The sequence below is a fragment of the Somniosus microcephalus genome, chromosome 33 (assembly GCF_052327205.1).
Source record: "Somniosus microcephalus isolate GS21.2 chromosome 33, FLI_Smic_1.0, whole genome shotgun sequence".
NCBI lineage: Eukaryota > Metazoa > Chordata > Chondrichthyes > Squaliformes > Somniosidae > Somniosus > Somniosus microcephalus.
In genome coordinates this window covers 37,201,812-37,213,901 of record NC_141019.1, presented here as the reverse complement: position 1 = coordinate 37,213,901, position 12,090 = coordinate 37,201,812, and the positions used below count along the sequence as shown (strand labels likewise).

The window sequence follows — 12,090 nt, the reverse complement described above, 5'->3', positions numbered from 1 at the left end:
AGTGCTATTGCCCCGGGTGCAGTTCAATCCTCCCACCTGCAGGAGTGCTATAACTCCGTGCAGTTCAATCCTCCCACCTGCAGGTGGTGATATTGCCCCGGGTGCAGTTCAACCCTCCCAGCAGCAGGTGGTGCTATTGCACCGGGTGCAGTTCAATCCTCCCACCTGCGGGGCGGCGCTGGCGAGGCGGCTCCCAGCCGGGCTGCTCCGCTGGCTGTGTCTGGGGCTGGGTAGACATGGCTGGGCTTCCGCGGCGCATCATCAAGGTAAAGTGGGGGGCAGGGGACAGAGTGAGTGGGGCAGAGACCCCAGGCCTAGCGCACAGGCAGGGCCGGGGACCCCAGCACCCAGTGCATGGGCAACCAGGAGGCTGCAGCCCCCCGGGCTTGCAACAGGACACAGCCCAGCCACCCCTAGCCCAGCCACCCCTAGCCCTCCACCAGCAAGGACCTGGGCCTCAAGCCTGGGGCTGGCATTGCATTGCATTGCAGCCCAGGCGAGCACCTCCAGCCCTGCAGCTGCACAGCAGAGCCGCTGGCAATTGCAGTCTCCCAAGAATGCAGCCTGCAGAACAAAAGCTTGCCAACGCACTGCTGTTGCAAAGGGCTGAATGGGGAAAGCCCGACTTCCATTTAGTTGCCTCCATTGTAGAGTTGTGTCAGTGAGAGCATTGTGTCTTTTAAGGATCTTTCCTGCTTCGCTGGAGGGGCGGTACTGAGGGAGCGCCGCACTGTCGGAGAGGCAGTAGAGGGAGCGCCGCACTGTCGGAGGGGCAGTACTGAGGGAGCGCCGCACTGTCGGAGGGGCGGTACTGAGGGAGCGCCGCACTGTCGGAGGGTCGGTACTGAGGGAGCGCCGCACTGTCGGAGGGGCGGTACTGAGGGAGCGCCGCACTGTCGGAGGGGGGGTCCGGAGGGAGCGCCGCACTGTCGGAGGGGCGGTACTGAGGGAACGCCGCACTGTCGGAGGGGCGGTACTGAGGAACGCCGCACTTGTCGGAGGGGCCAGTACTGAGGGAGCGCCGCACTGTCGGAGGGGCGGTACTGAGGGAGAGCCGCACTGTCGGAGGGGCCGGTACTGAGGGAGCGCCGCAGTGTCGGAGGGGCGGTACCGAGGGAACGCCGCACTGTCGGAGGGGCGGTACCGCAGGGAGCGCCGCACTGTCGGAGGGGCGGTACTGAGGGAGAGCCGCACTGTCGGAGGGGCAGTACTGAGGGAGCGCCGCACTGTCGGAGGGGCGGTACTGAGGGAGCGCCGCACTGTCGGAGGGGCGGTACTGAGGGAGCGCCGCACTGTCGGAGGGGCGGTACTGAGGGAGCGCCGCACTGTCGGAGGGGCGGTACTGAGGGAGCGCCGCACTGTCGGAGGGGCAGTGCTGAGGGAGTGCCGCACTGTCAGAGGGGCAGTCTTTTGGATGAGACGTTAAAACCGAGGCCCCGTCTGCCCTCTCCGGTGGATGTAAAAGATCCCACGGCCACTATTGGAAGAAGAGCAGGGGGGAGTTCTCCCCGGTGTCCTGGGGCCAATATTTATCCCTCAACCAACATCACTAAAAACATGATCTGATCATTTATCACATTGCTGTTTGTGGGAGCTTGCAGTGCGCAAATTGGCTGCTGAATTTCCTACATTACAACAGTGACCACACTTCAAAAAAAGTCCTTCATTGACTGTGAGGCACTTTGGGACGTCCTGAGGTGCTGAAAGGCGCTGGAGAGACGCCAGTCTGTCTTAAACCGCTCAGTCGCCTCATTGCTGATTGGAGAATGTTGAATACCCTCCTCTAGGAGGACTCAGCGTTTAATGGCGGAAGCCGGTGCCGGGGATCCGGGCCGAGCCGGATGAGGGCAACGCTCGCTACTTCCACGTGGTGATCGCGGGGCCGCAGGACTCGCCCTTCGAGGGCGGCAACTTCAAGCTGGAGCTCTTCCTGCCCGAGGAATATCCATGGCCGCCCCCAAGGTCCGCTTTGTGACCAAGATCTACCACCCCAATGTCGACAAGCTGGGCAGGATCTGCCTGGACATCCTGAAAGGTAACTGAGCGGAGGGGAGCTTCCATCCCTCCTTCCTCTCCTCCCCCTCGGGTACACTGCCCCGAGCGGCGAGTCCGGACAGTGGGATGTTCAACCGCAGTGGCATCGCGGGCCGATCCTGCCCTCGCCTGCTGACTGCATGGAGACAGACAGACAGACAGAGACAGACAGAGGGAGAGGGAGGGAGGGAGAGACGGGGACGGAGGGAGAGAGAGAGACGGAGGGAGGGAGAGAGACAGAGGGGAGGGAGGGAGAGAGACGGAGGGAGGGAGACGGAGAGACGGAGGAGAGAGAGAGACGGAGGAGGAGAGAGACGGAGGGAGGAGAGAGACGGAGGGACGGAGGGACGAGAGACGGAGGGAGAGAGACGGACGGAGAGAGGGAGGGAGAGAGACGGACGGAGGGAGGGAGGGAGAGAGACGGACGGAGGGACGGAGGGAGAGACACGGAGGGAGAGAGACGGAGGGAGAGAGACGGACGGAGGGAGACGGAGGGGAGGGAGGGAGAGAGACGGAGGGAGGGAGAGAGACGGAGGGAGGGAGAGACGGACGGAGGGAGGGAGAGAGAGACGGAGGGAGAGAGACGGAGGGAGGGAGAGACGAGGGAGAGAGACGGAGGGAGGGAGAGAGACGGAGGGAGAGAGAGAGACGGAGGGAGAGAGAGAGAGACGGAGGGAGGGAGAGAGAGAGAGAGACAGGGAGGGAGGGAGAGAGAGAGACGGAGGGAGGGAGAGAGAGAGAGACAGAGGGAGGGAGGGAGAGAGACGGAGGGAGGGAGAGAGACGGAGGGAGGGAGAGAGACGGAGGGAGGGAGAGAGAGACGGAGGAGGGAGAGAGAGACGGAGGGAGGGAGAGAGAGACGGAGGGAGGGAGAGAGAGACGGAGGGAGGGAGAGAGAGACGGAGGGGAGGAGAGAGAGACGGAGGGAGGGAGAGAGACGGAGGGAGAGAGAGAGCGAGAGACGGAGGGAGGGAGAGAGACGGAGAGAGAGAGAGAGAGACGGAGGGAGGGAGAGAGACGGAGAGAGAGAGAGACGGAGGGAGAGAGACGGAGGGAGAGAGAGAGAGACGGAGGGAGGGAGAGAGACGGAGGGAGAGAGACGGAGGGAGAGAGAGAGAGAGAGAGACGGACGGAGGGAGAGAGACGGAGGGAGAGAGAGAGAGACGGAGGGAGGGAGGGAGGGAGAGAGACGGAGGGAGAGAGACGGAGGGAGGGAGGGAGGGAGAGAGACGGAGGGAGGGAGGGAGGGAGAGAGACGGAGGGAGGGAGGGAGGGAGAGAGACGGAGGGAGGGAGGGAGAGAGACGGAGGGAGAGAGACGGAGGGAGGGAGGGAGGGAGAGAGACGGAGGGAGGGAGGGAGGGAGAGAGACGGAGGGAGGGAGGGAGGGAGAGAGACGGAGGGAGGGAGGGAGGGAGAGAGACGGAGGGAGGGAGGGAGGGAGAGAGAGAGACGGAGGGAGGGAGGGAGGGAGAGAGACGGAGGGAGGGAGGGAGGGAGAGAGACGGAGGGAGGGAGGGAGGGGAGAGAGACGGAGGGAGGGAGGGAGGGAGAGAGACGGAGGGAGGGAGGGAGGGAGAGAGACGGAGGGAGGGAGGGAGGGAGAGAGACGGAGGGAGGGAGGGAGGGAGGGAGAGAGACGGAGGGAGGAGGGAGGGAGGGAGAGAGACGGAGGGAGGGAGGGAGGGAGGGAGAGAGACGGAGGGAGAGAGACGGAGGGAGGGAGGGAGAGAGACGGAGGGAGAGAGACGGAGGGAGGGAGAGACACGGAGGGAGAGAGACGGACGGAGGGAGGGAGGGAGAGGGACGGACGGAGGGAGGGAGGGAGAGGGACGGAGGGAGGGAGGGAGAGAGACGGAGGGAGGGAGGGAAAGAGACGGACGGAGGGAGGGAGGAGAGAGACGGACGGAGGGAGGGAGGGAGAGACACGGAGGGAGAGAGACGGACGGAGGGAGGGAGGGAGAGAGACGGAGGGAGAGAGAGACGGACGGAGGGAGGGAGAGAGAGACGGAGGGAGGGAGAGAGACGGACGGAGGGAGAGAGAGACGGACGGAAGGGAGGGAGAGAGAGACGGAGGGAGGGGAGAGAGACGGAGGGAGGGAGGGAGAGAGACGGAGGGAGGGAGAGAGACGGAGGGAGGGAGGGAGAGAGACGGAGGGAGGGAGAGAGACGGAGGGAGGGAGAGAGAGAGAGACGGAGGGAGGAGAGAGAGAGACGGAGGGAGGGAGGGAGAGACACGGAGGGAGAGAGACGGACGGAGGGAGGGAGGGAGAGAGACGGAGGGAGAGAGAGACGGACGGAGGGAGGGAGAGAGAGACGGAGGGAGGGAGAGAGACGGACGGGAGGGAGAGAGAGACGGACGGAGGGAGGGAGAGAGAGACGGAGGGAGGGAGAGAGACGGAGGGAGGGAGGGAGAGAGACGGAGGGAGGGAGAGAGACGGAGGGAGGGAGAGAGAGAGAGACGGAGGGAGGGAGAGAGAGAGAGACGGAGGGAGAGAGAGAGAGAGACGGAGGGAGAGAGAGAGAGACGGAGGGAGGGAGAGAGAGAGAGACGGAGGGAGGGAGAGAGAGAGGGACGGAGGGAGGGAGGGAGAGGGACGGAGGGAGGGAGGGAGAGGGACGGAGGGAGGGAGGGAGAGAGACGGAGGGAGGGAGGGAAAGAGACGGACGGAGGGAGGGAGGGAGAGACACGGAGGGAGAGAGACGGACGGAGGGAGGGAGAGAGACGGAGGGAGAGAGAGACGGACGGAGGGAGAGAGAGACGGACGGAGGGAGGGAGAGAGAGACGGAGGGAGGGAGAGAGACGGACGGAGGGAGAGAGAGACGGACGGAGGGAGGGAGAGAGAGACGGAGGGAGGGAGAGAGACGGAGGGAGGGAGGGAGGAGAGAGAGACGGAGGGAGACGGAGGAGGGAGGGACGGAGGAGGAGGGAGGGAGAGAGACGGAGGGAGGGAGAGAGACGGAGGGAGGAGAAGAGAGAGAGACGGAGGGAGGGAGAGAGAGAGAGACGGAGGGAGAGAGAGAGAGAGAGACGGAGGGAGAGAGAGAGAGAGACGGAGGGAGAGAGAGAGAGACGGAGGGAGGGAGAGAGAGAGACGGAGGAGGGAGAGAGAGACGGAGGGAGAGGAGAGAGAGACGGAGGGAGGGAGAGAGAGAGACGGAGGGAGGGAGAGAGACGGTGGGAGAGAGAGAGAGAGAGAGAGAGACGGAGGGAGGGAGAGAGACGGAGGAGAGAGACGGAGGGAGGAGAGAGACGGACGGAGGGAGGGGAGAGAGACGGAGGGGAGGAGAGACGAGGAGGGAGGGAGACGAGGGAGGGAGGGAGACGGAGGGAGGGAGGGAGACGGAGGGAGGGAGAGAGACGGAGGGAGGGAGAGACACGGAGGGAGAGAGACGGACGGAGGGAGGGAGGGAGAGAGACGGACGGAGGGAGGGAGGGAGAGAGACGGAGGGAGGGAGGGAAAGAGACGGACGGAGGGAGGGAGGGAGAGAGACGGAGGGAGGGAGGGAGAGAGAGAGACACACAGAGAGAGGGAGCTGGACCCCGGCACTGGGGGGAGAACGTGGACTGTTCTGTGTTGAGTATTTCCCCCTCTCTCTCTGATTGCAGACAAGTGGTCTCCAGCTCTCCAGATTCGGACGGTTCTCCTCTCCATCCAGGCTTTGCTCAGTGCGCCCAACCGGACGACCCACTGGCCAATGACGTGGCAGAACAGTGGAAAAACAGCGAATCGCAGGCCATAGAGATAGGTGCGTATTCCGACTGGGCCGCATGGGAAGAGTGGGGGGGCAACTGGGCTTGTCAGATGGGCTTCCCGCGCATCCCCTTGATTTCCATCGCTCCACCATTGGCGGCCGTGCCTTCAGCCGCCTGGGCCCCGAGCTCTGCAATTCCCTCCCTAAACCTCTCCGCCTCTCCTCCTTAAAACCGACCTCTCTGACCCGGCTTTTGGTCACCTGCCCGAATATCTCATGGAGTATTTGATGGGGACAGTGTAGAGGGAGCTTTACTCTGTATCTAACCCGTGCTGTACCTGCCCTGGGAGTGTTTGATGGGACAGTGTAGAGGGAGCTTTACTCTGTATCTAACCCGTGCTGTACCTGCCCTGGGAGTGTTTGATGGGGACAGTGTAGAGGGAGCTTTACTCTGTATCTAACTCATGCTGTACCTGCCCTGGGAGTGTTTGATGGGACAGTGTAGAGGGAGCTTTACTCTGTATCTAACCCGTGCTGTACCTGCCCTGGGAGTGTTTGATGGGGACAGTGCAGAGGGAGCTTTACTCTGTATCTAACCCTGTGCTGTACCTGCCCTGGGAGTGTTTGATGGGACAGTGTAGAGGGAGCTTTACTCTGTATCTAACCCATGCTGGACCTGCCCTGGGAGTGTTTGATGGGGACAGTGTAGAGGGAGCTTTACTCTGTATCTAACCTGTGCTGTACCTGCCCTGGGAGTGTTTGATGGGACAGTGCAGAGGGAGCTTTACTCTGTATCTAACCCATGCTGTACCTGCCCTGGGAGTGTTTGATGGGACAGTGTAGAGGGAGCTTTACTCTGTATCTAACCCATGCTGTACCTGCCCTGGGAGTGTTTGATGGGACAGTGTAGAGGGAGCTTTACTCTGAATCTAACCCGTGCTGTACCTGCCCTGGGAGTGTTTGATGGGGACAGTGTAGAGGGAGCTTTACTCTGTATCTAACCCGTGCTGTACCTGCCCTGGGAGTGTTTGATGGGACAGTGTAGAGGGAGCTTTACTCTGTATCTAACCCGTGCTGTACCTGCCCTGGGAGTGTTTGATGGGACAGTGTAGAGGGAGCTTTACTCTGTATCTAACCCGTGCTGTACCTGCCCTGGGAGTGTTTGATGGGACAGTGTAGAGGGAGCTTTACTCTGTATCTAACCCGTGCTGTACCTGCCCTGGGAGTGTTTGATGGGACAGTGTAGAGGGAGCTTTACTCTGTATCTAACCCATGCTGTACCTGCCCTGGGAGTGTTTGATGGGACAGTGCAGAGGGAGCTTTACTCTGTATCTAACCGGTGCTGTACCTGCCCTGGGAGTGTTTGATGGGGACAGTGTAGAGGGAGCTTTACTCTGTATCTAACCGGTGCTGTACCTGCCCTGGGAGTGTTTGATGGGACAGTGCAGAGGGAGCTTTACTCTGTATCTAACCCATGTTGTACCTGCCCTGGGAGTGTTTGATGGGACAGTGCAGAGGGAGCTTTACTCTGTATCTAACCGGTGCTGTACCTGCCCTGGGAGTGTTTGATGGGACACTGCAGATGGAGCTTTACTCAGTATCTAACCCTGCGATCGTCGGCGCCTTGCGGAGAGGCGGTGGGGGGGGGGGAACGCGAACGGGCGGAGGTGGGGGGACTCATTGTACAAGGGGACAGCCCTCTTGATCCATCTCGTCTTGTCTTCCAGCCCGTGCGTGGACGAAATTGTACGCAATGAGCAGCTAAGACGACGGTGCCTGCGATTTACACCCTCGCCACCTCCCCCCTTCACTCCGCCAGCCTCGACGACGTCCCCCCTCTCCCTCTGCCCTCCCCGCCCGTCACCTCGCCGGATGTACAGCGGCCGTGGAGCTATGGAGCATTACGTTATTTATGAGCGGTCTCCCCACTGGAAACGCCGCCCGCCTTTCCGCTTTTTGTAATGGATCTTGTAGATTGGGGACGGCTCGTTCTGCTGTGTATGATGTACATATAAATAAATCACTGTATGGTTACTGACGGTCCTCGGCCGCCTCCGTGTCTCTGTGCTGCCGCCCAGCGGCTCTCGAGCGGGATAAGAACACGAGATAGTAGCCTGCTCCGCCATTCAATAAGATCACGGCTGATCCGATCTGGGCCTCAACTCCACTTTCTCGCTCTCTTCCCCCGTAACCCCGTTCGACTTCCTTAGAGTTATATACAGCACAGAGAGAGGCCCTTCGGCCCATCGTGTCCGCGCCGGCCATCAAGCCCCATCTATTCTAATCCCATTTTCCAGCACTTGGTCCGTAGCCTTGTCTGCTGTGACGTTTCAAGTGCTCATCTAAATGCTTCTTGAATGTTGTGAGGGTTCCTGCCTCTACCACCCTTTCAGGCAGTGAGTTCCAGATTCCAACCACCCTCTGGGTGAAAAAGCTTTTCCTCAAATCCCCTCTAAACCTCCTGCCCCTTACCTTGAAACACAGAAACATCGAAGATAGGAGCAGGAGTCGGCCATTCGGCCCCTCGAGCCTGCTCCGCCATTCAATGAGATCATGGCTGATCATCCAAATTCAGTACCCGGTCCCTGCCTTCTCCCCATATCCCTTGATCCCTTTAGCCTTAAGAAATATATCCAACTCCTTCTTGAATATATTTAATGAATTGGCCTCAACTGTCTTGTGTGGTAGAGAATTCCACAGGTTCACCACTCTCTGGGTGAAGAAATTCCTCCTCATCTCTGTCCTAAATGGCTTACCCCTTATCCTTAGACTGTGACCCCTGGTTCTGGACCCCTCTACTAAGGGGAAAAGTTCCTTTCTATCTACCCTATCTGTGCCCCTCATAATTTTGTACACCTCAATCAGGTCCCCCCTCAGCCTTCTCTGCTCCAAGGAAAACAACCCCAGCCTGTCCAGTCTCTCTTCATAGCTGAATATACTCAACGACTGAGCCTCCACAGCCCTCTGGGGCAGAGAATTCCAAAGATTCACCGCCCTCTGAGTGAAGAAATTCCTCCTCATCTCAGTCCTCAATGGCCGACCCCTTATCCTGAGACTGTGACCCCTAGTTCGAGACTCTCCAGCCAGGGGGGAAACAGCCTCTCAGCACCGACCCTGTCAATCCCCCTCAGAATCTTGTATGTTTCAATGAGATCACCTCTCATTCTTCTAAACTCCAGAGAGTATCGGCCCAATCTACTCAACCTCTCCTCATAGGACAATCCCTTCATCTCCGGAATCCTCGAAGCACTGGAGAGGTACCACCAACGCTGTCTCCGCAAGATCCTGCAAATCCATCGGCAGGATAGGCGCACCAACGTCAGTGTTCCCGCTCAGGCCAACATCCCCAGCATCGAAGCTCTGACCGCGCTCGATCAGCTCCGATGGACGGGGTCACATTGTCCGCATGCCCGATACGAGACTCCCGAAACAAGCGCTCTACTCGGAGCTCCGGCACGGCAAGAGAGCCCCAGGTGGGCAGAGGAAACGCTTCAAGGACACCCTCAAAGCCTGCTTGGAAAAAGTGCAACATCCCCCACCGACACCTGGGAATCCCTGGCCCAAGACCGGAGCACAAAGTGGAGGAGAAGCATCCGGGAAGGCGCCGAACACCTCGAGTCTCTTCGCCGGGAGCAAGCACAAACAGCGCAAGGAGCGCACGTCAACCCAAGCACCCCACCCACCCGCCCCTTCAACCACTGTCTGCCCCACCTGTGACAGAGACTGTAGGTCCCGCATTGGACTCATCAGTCACCTGAGAACTCATTGTTAGTGTGGAAGCAAGTCATCCTCGGTTCCGAGGGACTGCCTAAGAAGAACAAGGTATTGGTGAGACCGCACCTGGAATACTGCATACAGTTTTGGTGTCCATACTTAAGAAAGGACATACTTGCTCTCGAGTCAGTACAAAGAAGGTTCACTCGGTTAATCCCGGGGATGAGGGGATGGACATATGAGGAGAAGTTGAGTAGATTGGGACTCTACTCATTGGAGTTCAGAAGAATGAGAGGCGATCTTATTGAAACATATAAGATTGTGAAGGGGTTGGATCGGGTGGATGCGGGGAAGATGTTCCCGATGATGGGTGAAACTAGAACTAGGGGGCATAGTCTTAGAATAAGGGGCTGCTCTTTCAAAACTGAGATAAGGAGGAACTACTTCACTCAGAGGGTGGTAGGTCCATGGAATATGCTGCCCCAAAAAGCTGTAGAAGCTACATCATTACATAAATTTAAAACAGAAATAGACAGTTTCCTAGAAGAAAAGGGAATTAAAGGGTTACGGGGAGCGGGCAGGAATTTGGACATGAGTAGGTTCGGATCGGTCATGGCCCTGTGGGTAGCGGAGCGGGCCCGGGGGCCGTGTAACCTGATCCTGCTCCTATTTCGTGTGTCTAATTCTGTTAGATTCAGGAGATGGTTCTGTGATAGTGGATTGGCGGTTAGGATCAGATCAGCCATGATCTTATTGAATGGCGGAGCAGGCTCGAGGGGCCGATTGGCCTACTCCTGCTCCTATTTCTTATGTTCTTATGTTCTAAGAAGAAAAAGAATGAGTATAGGCCCAACCTGCTCAACCTTTCTTCATAAGTCAACCCCCTCATCTCCAGAATCAACCCCGTGAACCTTCTCTGAACTGCCTCCAATGCAAATATATCCCTCCTTCAATAAGGAGATCAAAACTGTACGCGGCACTCCAGGTGTGGTCTCACCAACGTCATAGAGTTACACAGCACGGAAAGAGGCCCTTCGGCCCATCTGTAAGGGGTTTTCCTCGAGAGGTTTCACAGAGGTTTCTCTCTCTAGAGGCCTCTCTCTCTTGCACAGTAAAACCTTGAGTGGTTCGACCCACTCGCCCCTTAGATTCTATACTCTGGACTTAGGGGCAGGAACTACAACGTAGAGAAAACTCGTGTAGACCAAGTTTGATGAAACAAAATGAAATTTTATTGCATAAGGAAAAATACCAAATCAAATGCAACACAGATAAGAGAGTACATGGGAGGGAAAAACAGTTCTAACTAAAGCAAATACAGGCATCTTATACTCTACCAAGATCATCATGAAATAAGGAAACACACGGAACGTCGAGGGACAAGAACTCATGTTAATTGTACCCTTAAATCCACCCCTTTATTAAACCTATCTAGATCTGATTGTGAAGGGCCAGAAACATGCTCTGCAATCCCACTAGGAAGTGCAAGGTTTTGAAATCGAGTCTGCGTTTGGTCCTTTCAGGCGCTCCGTCTCCACGTGGATCGTGGAGCCCCCTGCGAGCTGCGCCACACCTCTCTCCTGAGGTGGGGGTCGGGGGCGGCTGGACACCGGCGGGCCTGGATGTCGGCGGGGTCGAGGATCGTCGGCTCGACCCTGGTTAGAGGAGCCTTGGGCTGGTGTGGTCCCTTTGCTTTCGGCTGCGGCCCGGGGATGGTCGATGATCTCCCGATGGTTTCCCCTGGGGCGGGACGCTGGTTTCAAACAACTTTCTTTATGCAGTCATAATTCTTCTTCCTCCTCCGACGGTGGAGAGGAGTCCGCTGATCTTTCCCCAAACCAGCTCCTCTTTGCCCAGCTCAAAAGCTGGACCGGCTGCTGCGGCTGCAACGACTGTCCGACTGTAAACTGCCTTTTAGCTCGACTCTCCTTGTGACTGTTCAAGCTTGCCTGTCGTGTCGAGAGAGTGTTCAACTGCCGAAAGGTCTCGCCAGATGTACCTTTCTTCCAGAGGCTTCACTTCCTGCCCAAAATCAGGTCAGTCTTTGTTTTAATTTTGGCGGGCTGTGTGCACAGTGGGCCAGTTATTATATTTTAAATGTCTTAAACGGCTAGTAACGGGCCCATCTCTGGTTTGGAATTACCTCCATTGTTTTGAATGGCCTGCTGATCTCGTTATCTAGTCCTGGGTGCTGTTCTCATGAATATGAAATTGTCCCCTTTTGTCTGGGTCAACATCTTGATGGCCCCTGTCTCCAGGCTGATCTTGACTAGATTTTTTTTTCAAATCAAATCAACTTTTTATTGTCATTGTTAGTGCACAAGTGCAGTACAACGAAATGTAGGCTTGCGACTCCCGAGAGTGTACATTTGGATTAAGACATTTAAACATTCAACATACATTTGGCTTGTAGTATGTTAACATAAACACAACCATAATAAAGTGCATTGGCAGATGTGCAGGCTTTAGTGTTTATTTGTGGAGTTCAGTAGGATGACAGCCCTGGGAAAGAAGCTGTTCCTAAATCTGGTCGTACGGGTGCGAATGCATCTGTAGCGTCTTCCAGATAGCAGGAGGGCGAACAGACTGTGGCTGGGGTGGGTAGGGTCTTTGATGATGGACCGTGACCTCCGTAGACAGCGTTTCT

The 12,090-nt window shown here is 57.8% G+C and overlaps 1 protein-coding gene across 1 annotated transcript; it reads left to right on the top strand.

The window, feature by feature from the left end:
* Positions 1-236: 236 nt before the first annotated feature.
* On the top strand, positions 237-7,772 carry LOC147097178 (ubiquitin-conjugating enzyme E2 N-like). Its single transcript, XM_085972543.1, is given in 6 exon segments — positions 237-266; positions 1,814-1,946; positions 1,949-2,035; positions 5,644-5,709; positions 5,712-5,783; positions 7,457-7,772. Coding segments are annotated over 6 exon segments (426 nt in total). The 3' UTR covers positions 7,495-7,772.
* Positions 7,773-12,090: the final 4,318 nt, after the last annotated feature.